Here is a 13521-nt window from a genome sequence, read left to right as displayed (position 1 = left end):
AATGCATCCCAAAAGAGGGCATAAAAAGGTCTCACACTAGGAGCAATGTGTTGTTGTTGGCTGTCCCTGTCCCAGCTGTGATTAAAATGGATTCAGCAGTTTAGGAGTGAAAATAAAAATATAAATTGTTAAGTCCACTAGCTGTTCTGTGTTTAGTTTTAAAAATTATAAACTACTCTTATTTTTAATCTGATATAAGACTGTTTTGTCTATTCAATCATTTTGAATACTTGCCAGTGAGTTTTCTTTCAATAGGAAGAAAACCATGGCAAATATCTTGTTTTATGTATTTAGATTAAAATACAAAGTAAAATGACACATCCCTTCTGGAACTCCCTGAATGGAGTTCCAGACTCCATTACACACTTCTTCTAGAAGTAAGTTATGGGCAACAGAGCAGCTAAAAATCCAAAGCAGCAAAATGCTACTCACCATTCCCACGTCTCCTAATGTTTAACACTACCCAAAGTTCTTCACTTTGCCTGCCTCTAGAGTGCTGTGTAAGAAATACATAACAGAAAGAGTAGCTTTCTATTAGTGACCATTTCTTTGATATCTTTTTAGATTTAATATACTATTAGTATCTATTGATGAAAGATGGCAACTCAAGAATTTTGCATGCCTCTACTAATCTACATATGAGTCACAGAGATCAGTTTTCTAGCAAGACCAAATATAGCTTTTGGATTTCTGATGAAATCACAGCAGTTTCTAGGATGGATTGCAACAGCAAGCAGTTACTGTGTAGGTCAAATTCTGGCTAAATACAGAGAAAAGTATCAAATTCTCAGGTATTTCTTTCCATTTATACTTTTGCAACAGCAAACTGAGCTCAGTTAGGTACTCGTACCACAGAATACTATCTCAGAAAATTCAGAATAGCAAAGTTTGTTTAAATCTGCATGGCAGTATCCAGGCAGTCAAATTACAGTTACAACAATAAAATCTTAGTGCTTGTGATTAACAGATATTATAAATTATGGTCAAAACTTACTTAAAATACTACATCTTAACCAAAAGATACACTGCAAGCATCTTTCTCCCCTTAATAATCACCCAGACGAGACCATTTTTATAGCGTGTTGGGTTTAGCCTAAAAGGCCAGGTGGTTATGTATAGTTGAAGGGTTTATCAGATCTGAAAAGTAAAATGAGGCATAAATACTTTACATAAATACTTTACAGTAAAGTAGGGCATACAATAAACCCCTTGGTAAACTTGGACTTGAAACACAGAAGAAAAATAACTTGAAGTTTAAATACTATGTATGTAGTGGAGATGTAGAAATACCTCTCCTTGCTCACTTTAAAAATCTACCTACAATCCCCTGCTTCCAGGAGGAAAAAGGGTACTCTTACTTTTATCAAAGTAATGAATTGGGAAGCCAGTAGCTTCTAGGGACAAGCGCTCAAGTTGACCATGTTTACAGCCACTCAGTAATGTGTGTTCCCAATATGCTGCTCTTTTTGAAGCTGCCTCCACTTCCATCCACCAGGGCACCAACATTTTTAGACCTTACAAGTTTGTTTTTTCTTTTCGCCCCCCCTTTTTTTTTTTAAGAAAAAGAAACCAGCGATATGTTATTTGAAGGCATGGAAGTGAAGCAGAGAGACTGCTTCATGTAGAGACAAGCTACAGTAGTGCTTGGAAATTTGTGACTTTTAGTATGACTTTGTGGAGCGTAGGCATGCCCAGCTGTAGCATCACCTCTGAGGGACATCTTTCTTACCTCATAATCACAAGTGAATTGTGACCAGTCTAAACTTTTCTAGGGGAAGATCTTTGCTCCTTTCCTCCAGCATACTATTTATCTCCTCGTAACTCTCTCACACCGTAGTCTCTCCTATCACTTATCCTATCCATTTCACTCTTGGAAGCTGACACCCTCAAAACAGAAAAATACAACAGGACTCAATAACTCTACTAGATATCTGTCTGTCCATCTGTCTGTTTTTGCAAGCATTCCCATTACCTTGTAGACCAAGAGAGGCAAATGATAGTCCAACACCCTAAATAGTGTCCTAGGAAGAAAGAATCTCAGCATAAGATGGCAGAAGCCAGATGTCTCACAGCAATGCTTCAGAGCAAAGGTAGTTGTGCAGTCCAAATCTTTCTACAAAGTAAGGGAGGACTTTTCAGCAAAGACACAGCATAGGAAGAATAAATGCATAGAACTCCAACTGCTGGCAAGACCACCATTCTATAGAATTAGGGTAATGTTTCTTCAGAACTGAGAAAGAAAAAAGAAACAGTGGATGTTATCTAAAATTTCTGTCACTTTCTGTCTTTTCTGATTTTCCCATCTCTTTTCAGTAGCTTGCCTGTTTGAAGAATACAAAGACCTTAAAAATCAGCTGGAAATAATTTCTCTATATTAAAAACAAGCAGAAATTCTGAAATTAATCCCAAGGTAGCAGCAGGCTATGAACTAAGATCTAGTTCAAAGCAGGATCTCTATTTACTAATACAGCTAGCTCAGCCAAAACAAATCTTTATTTTCACAAGATGCCACATGTGTCTTAAGTATTCCCACATTCCCACATCTGCATTAGAATAATTTGCAGAGAGAAGATAAGTCCTTCCCTGGACAATACATATTTAACTTCTGACAGCTGGTTTTAAGGTGATCCTTGACTTTTCTCTATTTTACACTACATCCTTTCAGGGATTAACTTATTTATCAAAAGTGGGGTCACATACTAGACACACTTGACTGTTGTGCCTAACATAGTACAAAATACAGTCCAGGTAAATCACCCCATTCCAGCTAATACCTATAGGAAGGGCTGAGTGAAGCAAAGCGACATTCTTTTCAGACTGTTACAGCTGCAAAGCAAAGCTAGAGGAAGTTTTAAGTCCTCAAAGGACTTATGACTTTAAAAAGTAGGTTCTCAAAATACGTCTTCTTTAAATCACCAGAAATTTTGCTTGGAAGACAGAGGAAATGGGGATCTTTATATTAGGAGAGGGAGAGCTTGAACTGCTCTCAAACATATTAAAAAAGAGTATCCAAGAATTCCTGTTTGTTTTGATCTGTTCTACTAATCCAGACCCTTCCTTCTAAGGGAGCAACCCGCTGTTTGTCTTTGCTGCTTCACCCCAGATTCACTTATCTGCTGCAGGACTATAAAGAAGATAAAGATCTCATGGAAGGTAAGAAACCACGAAGAAATATGAAGATCTGATTGCTGATCAAAGTCTCAGCTGTTAGGTTCATTCAATACTTCACTCTAGGGGAGATGTAAATATGAAAGAAACTGCACAAAAGAAGGACACAATGTTTGAAGGACATCAAGCTTGTAATCAGCTTTAGTTCTGCATATAAACTTTAGAGACCATCTAAGGGAAAGTAAAAAAAAGAAAGAAAAGGAAGGGGAAGGAAAGAGAAAGAAGGGGAGGGAAAGGAGGGAGAGAGGAAAGAGAGAGAGGGAGGGAGGGAGGGAGTTAAGGGAAGGGGGGGAGGAGGTTGTGTAGGAAAAAAAAAAAAAAAAAAAAAAAAAAGGCTCAGTTCGAAAACTGCTGCCAGTTTTCGGCAGAGCGCACCCGGGCAGCCCCTCGGCCCCGCGCTCCCTGCGCAGCCCGCGGAGCGGCCCCGCGGAGCGCAGCGCGGCGCCTCCGAGCACGAGGGCAGGAGGCGGGCGCGCACGGCAGCCAGGCGAGGTAAGAGCCGCCGCTGCGCGGGACTGCGCGGAGCGGAGCGGCCCCGCGGCCCCATGGGCTGGGCGCCATGCCCGTGCGGCGCGGGCACGTCGCCCCCCAGAACACCTTCCTCGACACCATCATCCGCAAGTTCGAGGGGCAGAGTGAGTGCGGGCGGCGGCGGGGGGGCCGCCCGCTGGCACCGGGGGGCGCCTGGACGGCGGGTGGGGGGCCCCGGGGGGCCGGCGTCCCGCGCCCGAGGGCCGGGGGGGGCGGTACTTGGGGTGCCCGGTGCGCTGGAGGGGGTCCTGCCCCGCGGCGGGGGGTGCTCTGGGGTTGGGGGGACCCGGTATGTGGGGTGTCTGATGCGCTGGAGAGAGTCCTGCCCCACGGCGGGGGTGCTGAGGGGTTAGGGGCGCCCTGGGGGTTGGGCGGGGGACCCAGCACGGGGGGTGTCTGATGCTCTAGGGACAGCCTAGCCCCATGGTGGGGGGTGCTCTAGGGCTGGGGGTACCTTGGGCTGGGGGTGCCCCAGCCCTTGGGGTGCCTGATGCACCAYTGGGTGTGTCCAGGGCTGGGGGGGCTTCCAGGACCCAGGATGCTCCATGCGCTGTAACGGGGGTGCCCCGGGCTGGGGTGCTCCAGGGTGTGGGTGTCCCATGCACCAGGTCTGGGGGTGTCCCAGCACTTGGGGTGCCTGGTGCACCTGGGACAGGCCGAGCCCCCAGGCAGGGGCATAGCAACTGCCCCATGAGAGCCGCTGCAGCCCCCGTGCATAGGAACTGGGGGGGTCCTGGGGGTGATCAGTGTCCTGGAGCGGGGCCCCCAAGTGTGCCCTGTCTGTGCCCCCCATGGGCTCTGCCTGGCCTCCTGGGGTGACTCTGCACTGCCCAACAGGGGCCAGGGCAGGGGGTGCATGGGCAGGGAGGCTGCGCTCCCTGCACCAGGACTGGGGAGTCCTGGGGCATGTGGGTGCTCCCCATGGTGGGACTGGGGAGTCCTGCAGCGGGTGGGTGCTCCCTGCACCAGGACTGGGGAGTCCCAGGGCACGTGGGTGCTCCCTATAGTGGGATCAGGGAGTCCTGCAGCGGGTGGGTGCTCCCTGCAGTGGGATCGGGGTGTCCCAGGGCATGTGGGTGCTCCCCATAGTGGGATCAGGGAGTCCTGCAGCGGGTGGGTGCTCCCTGCAGTGGGATGGGGGTGTCCCAGGGCACGTGGGTGCTCCCTGCAGCAGGATCGGGGAATGCCAGGGCACGTGGGCGCACATCCTGCTGGGGGCAGTGGGTGGGCCATGCATGGGGGGGGGGGCAGCAGTGTGACAGGCCCCGGGGCTCGTGTCCCCCCGTCCCTGTCCCTGGGGGTGGTGGCATCGCGGCACCGGGTGCACGGGGGGTCTCTGGCCGCTGCTGCCTTGGGGCTCCCCCCTGAACCCACCGGGCCGGGCCGGGCCTCCCGGCTGCGGCTCCGGGCACCGGGACCTTGTTTCCCCGCGCGGGGCAGTGGGGGGGCTCCCTGCACGGGTGGGGGCTCCCCCGCCGTGTCCCTCGAGCACGGCCCCCCACGCTGCAACACGGGGGCCTGAGGGTCTCACGGGGCCRGACCCCGCGCTCACGAGGACCCCTCGGCAGGCCGCAAGTTCATCATCGCCAACGCGCGCGTGGAGAACTGCGCCGTGATCTACTGCAACGATGGCTTCTGCGAGCTGTGCGGCTACACGCGCGCCGAGGTCATGCAGAAGCCCTGCACCTGCGACTTCCTGCACGGGCCGCGCACGCAGCGCAGCGCCGCCGCCCAGATCGCCCAGGCGCTGCTGGGCTCCGAGGAGCGCAAGGTGGAGATCTGCTTCTACCGCAAGGACGGTAGGCACGCTGCCGCGTGGGGCGCGGGGCTGCGGCGTCCCGGAGGGTGCACGCAGGGCTGCAGTGCGGGGATGCAGGGTGGGTTGCAGGGCGGGTTGCAATAGGGCCTGCACTGGAGGTGGCAGTGGGGTTGCAGCGGGGATTTGCAGTGCACGGCTGCATCAGGAGGTTGCAGCGTGGGTTGCAATGTGGGGCTGCAGCAGGGTTTACTGCGTGAGTTGCAGTTGGACCTGCAGTGGGGATTGCAGTGTGGGGTTGCACCGTGAGTTTGTGGGGGGAGTTGTTGCATCAGAGGTCGCAGTGTGGGTTGCAATGGGGGCTGCAACTCGGGGCTGCAATGTGGCGTTGCAGTGGGGGTTGCAATGGGGCCTGCAACGCGGGGCTGCAATGTGGCGTTGCAGTGGGGGTTGCAATGGGGGCTGCAACGCGGGGCAGTGGGGGGCAACGCTGCAGCCCCCCCCACGCACCCGCACCAGGGGCTGCAGCGGCGCTCGTGGGGCAGCCGTGCAGGCGGCAGCGCCTCCCCGCCGGCCGCCGCAGAGATTTACGACTGTTTGCACGGGCGCGAAGGCGGCCGCCCGTCAGCGGCAGACAGACCCTTGAGGCANAGGGGAGGGGAGGGGAGGGGAGGGAAGGGAAGGGAAGGGAAAGGAAGGGAAGGGAAGGGAAGGGAAGGGAAGGGAAGGGAAGGGAAGGGAAGGGAAGGAAAGGGAAGGGAAAACAACCTTAGTAATATTGACTGTCAGCATTAGCATTAGAAGGAGAAACATGAATGAAAACTCCAACCCGTCTGTGAGGTGTAGTGACTAAGTAAACATTAACGGAAAATAAAAATTAGAAAGAATCATTTAATGGAAGAGAGGCATTTGTGATCTATCCACAATGTCTTTTGAATGCTCTGAAAATGAAAGTTTCAGAGTCCCTAAGCAAGTCTTCCAAGACCAAGCCACATGAATGTTATGGAAGTCTACAAAACCAATGCTTTTCTTTGGCCCATTCAGTCAGAGATAAGAGTTTCCTGTCTAGAGAAAAAGAATCTTCTACAGGGAATTCAGAAAGAGAGAAAGAGATAAAGACAAAGAGAGAAAGAGAGAAGGATAAAGAATCACTACTTTTCTTTTGAAAGCTACAAGAATACTAAAATCACAAAGAAGAAAATCAATGACATTGGATTTCATTGAAACATACTAGCCAACACAAAAATACTGCACTCCTGAAATGCTTATAATTAAAATAAGATACTCCGTGAAAAACACAGTGAAATAGAAATGAAAACTTAAGTCTATGTTTCTTACTTATAATATGTGACCTTTTTATCTCTCTGCCTGCCTCTCGTTGCCTCTGTTTTACGCTTTGTGATACCAAGATATGATGCCACCTCCTCAAAAATTTTGCTCAAGCTAAAGCTGCAAGTAACAAGAGGTAAGGAAGAGGAGAGGAAGTGCAGACTACAAGGAAATCAAGTACAAGAATCTGTTAATTTTTACTGAGCTCACTAAACAAACCCAAAACACCAGTTTAATACTCAAAAATACAGGGCAGATGGGTCTTTAAACTCAAACATAAATCACTCTAAAGCAAAGAAGTGAACAGATATTCAAGTTTGATAAATTCATTATTCTCTTGCAGTATTTGTTCTTCTCTTTTTCCAGTTGTGCAACAGCAGGGAATCAGGTGACTATGTACAGTATACAGATTCCATTTTTTTGTTTAAGCTTCAGCTCAAGATCCTTATTCCACCTTCTCCACCTGCCCTACAGCATGCCTGGATCCCTGGTCCTCTATTCTCAGTTCTTTTGTATCATCCTTGCCTTTCTCCTCTTTCTGCCTTCCTAAGAATGTGTCTTCTAACAGGCTTAGCAAGATTTGTCTCTTGCTGCTGATGCTTCAGGCAGGCCAAAAAATCCTTTGCAAATATCCTTCCAGCCTCCCTCCCACAAAGAGTTAAACTTAAAAGTCAGGGACCATTTCAATTTTAAGCCTAAAAGTCTGTGTTATTCAGCTTAGTGGAGCCAAAATGCCTGGAAGAAAAGGTTTGTCCTGATGATGAAAGGTAGCATGTGGTAGTTTTTGATTTCCTGCTGTGGAACGCTTAAGCTAGGTTCAAAATGAGAAGCTGACTGTATGCAAAAATATGCCATAGCTAATTCTACAATAATCTTATGTTCCCTGAAGAGGAAGTGAAGGAATTGCCAGGAGGTCCCAACTGCCTATTGATATGGAGTCAAACTTTTCATCCTCACAGTTTCACCACACCCTATTTTAAATCACAGCTCAGATTATTTTTATTTTTTTAAAAATAGCTTATGACTTGGTTGGGCCTACAGCTTGTGGAGATTGTGTTGCCACTAAAAACACATAGCTAAACATGAGAGGGTAGAATTCAAAGGACCGAGGCAGATATATTTATTTATAATTTATTAAAAGGGTCTGAATACAGATTAATGTTCATTACTCAATACTTTTTTTTATTGTTTCACCTGCTATACAGTGGGAATTGCAAAGACGGACTGGTCATACAATCTGAGTGTAGCTGCTTGAAGTGTCTGATGATCCTCTGAGAAAATATAAACTAAGAAACCACCCACAGTAATACCTCCCAGATGCCTTCCAAAGGTCAAGTGACTTTATGAGACAGCTCCAAGTTCTATGACCTATTCAAGATGTAAATATAGATTCATAGAATCATAGAATCTTAGAATCATTATAGTTGGAAAAGACCTTCAAGACCATTGAGTCCAACTATAAACCCTTAAATCTTAGAATCATTATAGTTGGAAAAGACCTTCAAGACCATTGAGTCCAACTATAAACCCTTAAATACCATGACTGCTAAACTGTGCCTCCAAGTGTCTCATCTACATATTTCTAACACTTCCAGGGATGGTGACTCCACCACGTCCCTTGGCAGCCTGCTCCAATGCTTCAGCACTCTTTTTATAAAGAAATTCTTCTGAATGTCTAACCTGCAACTCCCCTTGTACAACTTGAAGCCATTTCTTCTTATCCTATAGGAAGTTATTCTGGAGAAGAGATCAAGAGATCTCTCTCACTATAACTACTTTCAAGTAGTTGTAGAGAATGATAAGGTCTCCCCTGAGCCTCCTCTACTCCAGAGTAAATAATCCAAACTCCTTCATCTGCTCCTCATAAGGTCTGTGCTCCAGCCCCTTCACCAGCTTGGTCACCCTTCTTTGGACATGCTCCAGCACCTCAATGTCCTTGTAGTGAGAAGCCCAAAATTGAAAATAACGTTTGAAGTACAGCCTCACCAGCACCAAATACAGGAGGACAGTCACTTCCCTGATCCTGCTGGCTACGCTGCTCCTGATGCAAGCCAGGAGGCCCCCTGGGCATGCAACTGGCCCATATTCAGTTGGCTATCAACCAACACTCAAAGAGAATATTTTCTACCATGCAGCTCTCCAATAACTATGTCCCAAGCCTGCAGTGCTGCATGGGGTTGTTGTGACTGAGGTGCAGGACCTTGTAGTTGGTTTTATTGAACCTCACACAACCTCAGCCCATCAATCCACCTGATGGTCTCAGCCCATCAATCCAGCTTGTCTAGATCCCTCTGTAGGGCCTACCTACCCTTAGGCAGATCAATTCCTCCTCCCAGTTTGCTGTAATCTGCAAACTTGCTGAGGATGCACTCAATCCCCTCATCCTGATGATCGATAAAGGTATTAAAGAGGACCTGACTCCACACTGACAGCTAGGGAAAGCTAGGCTCATGACCAGTCGTCAGCTGATACGCCTAGATTTCTGATCAAGCAGGGCAAATGATATCAGTATTGCCTGATATCAGTAAGGTACATGAGTGCAAGGTGAAGCTGCTTAAACACATTCTGTCTTTCATGCAATGATCCAGAAGTTCTCATTCTTTGAAACTCTAGCTACCTTTCTACATACACATTTAATTTTGGATGCTTTGATGAATACCCTTGCTGTGAATCTGCTCCTGGAGATGGTCATTTGAAGACCAGAAGCATCAAACTCAAATATGATGAAGGAAGCATCTATGACTAAAGGCTTTTGTTCTAACACTTGTACCTTCAGCACACAGTGCACAATGCAATTTAATGATTCCCTTTGAGCAGTGGATTTTCCAGGGAGTTCTTTGCTAAACAACTATGTTAAGTTCTTAGTGTCTTCTCTCCAGGCTCTTTCTTCCTTTAGGTTTGTCCCAAGTAGTTAAATGGCTCCTTTACAGTTTCTCTCTTTTTCTAGGAGCATAGAGAACCTCATTTTTGCTATATCTGTGCCTTCTCGCAGTTCTCAAGGCCTTTGTTTTAGTATTCCTAAAGCTGAAGTAAACAGAACAAGGTATACTGTGTTAGATAAGGTAATCCTATTTTTAGTATGATTTTAAAAGGTGCCACAGGCAGCAACCATTTTGTTTTTGTGGACTCAGGCTGTGCAAGAAAGAGTCAGACTAATGTTTGACTCCAAAGTGACCTCCTGATCTCCACAAAAAAAACCATGTTGCAGGTGCATTGCCTGACATGAATGAAAATTGTACACTATTTTTGTCTCGTACTTTGAAGTGCCGACGGTCACCTAGTAACTGACTTTGGGGCTCACTGAACATTTCTGGCTTTGTCTATGAAAGAGTGGCTTATGTCGTGGTCAGGCTTCCAATGGTGAAGAGTATTTCTTAATTAGAATAAGGAAATGTCAGCAATTGAAGTCATGAGACTGCAATCCACTAAGGAAAGTGAATTTCTGGTAGAATTACATGTTGCAAAGATCTTGCTAGTAAAGTCAAGCTTTCTGCTGGGAGCTGTCCTGACCCCCTTTATTTTACAGTGGGGCTATAAGCTCTTGTATTAGGCAAATAAGTTATACTGAAGTGATTTAAAACTATAGCACAAAAACTAATGAAATGTCTCTTTCAGGTTCAACAAGTTCTGTAACATCAAATTAATCTATGAAGTGTCCTGTCTAGCTGTGGATTTGTTTTATTATTTTTTTAAACTATAACAAGCAATAACTCCTGTGAACTTCTGAACTTCATTTTTTTTTTTTCTACAAAATATCCAAGTTAACAGGGGAAAAATAAAGTTTCTAAAAAAGTCTTCCCCTAGGACAGCATTTTTGTTTTGCCAAATTAAACTAACCAAAACTTTTGTTTCTCTAGCAAGTTAGCCTCCCAAGAAAAATACACCTGCAGCTATCAGAAGCCTAGCTGGAGTGTAGGGGCCTTCTATTTCATGAACAACATCAGAGGGCACTTCTGTGTTGTGGCAACCTTAATGCAAAAAAAAGGGAAAAGTATGACCTTAGCAGCTGAATTGTACTGGAATTCAGGGGCATTCTGATCTCTGCTCCAGTCTCTACCCAGATTTATAACCTATTCTGTAAGCAGTCTCTTTGATCTTTGATCCTTGAGTAAAGCGTGCTATGCTGTGATAGAAGGTGGAAATTTGTGTTTTACAAGAACATCTATGGGCAGGGAGGTGAGGCTGAGATCCATACTCAGTCTTGCCACTCATTCCTGTGTGACTACACCCAAGTGACTTTGTTCGTGTGAGCTCCCACCCAGTGCTGGACCAATTATGACTCCTCTATATCAGGAGTTGCTACAGACAGGTCTTTTTTACAATTTTCCCAGGTGTTTTGATTTAGAATATCTTCATATAATAAATAATTCATGTAATGTTCTTGAATCCTCAATTGACAGGTTATAATCTCTGCTTTTGTTGAGAAACAACTCCAGCCTGTGTGATTATAGAGGAAAACTTGAAAAGGCTTTCTAAAACCTTAGAAATCAGAAGGCCTTGGGAAAATAAAAATGCAAACCATATATATTTATTTAGGAAATCTATGAGCACATCAGCACATTCACAGGAGGGCTCACTAGGCTTAATCTTCTCTTTACCATAACTCAAGGCTTGACCTACAGAATTCCTCTCCCAAACCCTAATTCCCAGTGAAATGTAGTTATCCTAACAAGCTATCCTAACCCTTTATCCTCCTTAGGAGATAGGGTTTGATGTTTATTACTATACCAACTAAGTAGACAACATCCATTTGGTTTAGGAATAAAACTCTCTTTTTTGGTTTGAACCTCGCACTTGTCACCCACAACTCCAGGGGAAGGTTGTGGGAGCTGTTTTCTTTCAACCTCATCTCAAGATTGAGGAAATAAGCAGAGAGAAAGTATTGGAAAGGCATTGTGAAACTATCAACCATTCAGTTCTGGAGTAGATGACTCCTCCACATAGCACACAAAATTTACAGAATCACAGAATCACAGAATGGTTAAGGTTGGAAGGGACCAACCTTCCTGCTCAAGCAGGGACACCTAGAACATGTGGCACAGGGTGGCATCCAGGCGGGTTTTGAAGACCTCCAGAGAAGGAGACTCCACAGCCTCTCTGGGCAGCCTGTTCCAGGGCTCTGTCACCCTCACAAGAAAGAAGTTCCTCCTCACATGGAGATGGAACTGCCTGTGTTTCAACTTATACCCGTTTCCCCTTGTCCTGTCACTGGCCACCACTGAGAAGAGCTTGGCTTCTTCCTCCCTACATTCTCCCTTCACGTACTTATCCATGTTAATCATATCCTCTCTCAGCCTTCTCTTCTCCAAGCTAAACAGGCCCAGCTCACTCAGTCTCTCCTCATACAGGAGATGCTCCAGTGCCTTAAATATCTTCGTTGCTGTCCTCTGGACCCTCTCGAGAAGCTCCACATTCCTCTTACACTGGGGAGCCCAGAACTGCACACAGTACTCCAGGTGCGGCCTCACCAGAGCTGAGTAGAGGGGCAGGATCACCTCCCTTGACCTGCTGATGCAGCTCAGGATCCCATTGGCCTTCTTGGCTACAAGGGCACACTGCTGACTCATGGTTAACTTGGTGTCAACCAGGACTCCCAGGTCCCTCTCCGTAGAGCTGCTGTCCAGCAGGTCCACCCCTAATCTGTAATGGTGCCTGCCCCAGGTGCAGGACCCTGCACTTGTCCTTGTTGAACCTCATGAGGTTCCTCTCTGCCCAACTCTCCAGCCTGTCCAAGTCCCTCTGGATGGCAGCACAGCCCTCTGGAGTCTCAGCCACTCCACCCAGCTTGTTATAGTCCGCAAACTTGCTCAGGGTGCACTCCGTGCCCTTGTCCAGGTCATTGTTGAACAGGTTGAACAGCACCGGGCCCAATACTGACCCCTGGGGGACACCACTGGACACAGGCCTCCAAGTGGACTCAGCCCCATTTATCACCACTCTCTGAGCTCTGCCATCCATCCAGTTCTCGATCCACCTCACTGTGCACTTGTCCAGACCACACTCCCAGAGCCTCCATATGAGGATATTATGGGGATTGTGTCAAAAGCCTTGCTGAAGTCAAGGTAGAAAACAAGGGCACACTGCTGCCTCATGGTTAACTTGGTGTCAACCAGGATTCTCAGGTCCCTCTCTGTGGAGCTGCTTTCCAGCAGGTCAACCCCTAATCTGTATTGGTGCCTTTCATTTAGACATGAAATCTAGTTTTTCCAGTCCTGTGCAAAAAAGAAACACCATCGTATTGGAAATTATTTGTCATTCAAGCTAAGCTCAAGACTTGAACACTTCAGGAGTGCCTGGAAATTGAAAGCAGGCAATCACTCACTCATTGATGTCTGCATTCAGCCATATGCGTCCTACATCCCTCTGTACATCCAAGGGTAAAAAAACAGAGGATAGATTTGGCCAAGGTCAGGAAGGAACAACAGCATTGTAGCAGTGGTATTCTTAAGGTGCCTTGGTACAATGCACACACTTCTCTCGAACTTGCTTCTACATCTATTAATTTGTCCTTCTTCAGGAGCATGTCTGCTCCTAGTCTTGGCAGCCACACTATTAAAGTCTCGGCCATTTGATTCATGCTGCTAAAAGTTTCCCCACAGAAAACATACTGGCTGAACCATTTTGTTTTTCCTAGAGCAATGCAAACAGTTATTGCAAGGGAAATTTTAGAAAGATTGTGCCTGGCAAGGAGAGCTCCCTAGATAAATACATGATGGTAATTATCCTTTGCCTATTTC

General features: G+C 46.7%; 1 protein-coding gene across 1 annotated transcript; it reads left to right on the top strand.

Annotated features, from left to right (window-relative positions):
- The first annotated feature begins 3727 nt into the window (after positions 1-3727).
- On the top strand, positions 3728-5602 carry LOC112942352 (potassium voltage-gated channel subfamily H member 2-like). Its single transcript, XM_026033257.1, has 2 exons — positions 3728-3803; positions 5268-5602. The coding sequence occupies exons 1-2, from the start codon at positions 3728-3730 to the stop codon at positions 5600-5602; spliced, it is 411 nt and encodes a 136-aa protein (XP_025889042.1).
- Positions 5603-13521: the final 7919 nt, after the last annotated feature.

Source organism: Nothoprocta perdicaria, unplaced genomic scaffold, assembly GCF_003342845.1.
Source record: "Nothoprocta perdicaria isolate Ctin4 unplaced genomic scaffold, notPer1 scaffold_126, whole genome shotgun sequence".
Classification (NCBI taxonomy): domain Eukaryota; kingdom Metazoa; phylum Chordata; class Aves; order Tinamiformes; family Tinamidae; genus Nothoprocta; species Nothoprocta perdicaria.
This window is presented reverse-complemented; position numbering and strand designations above follow the sequence as displayed.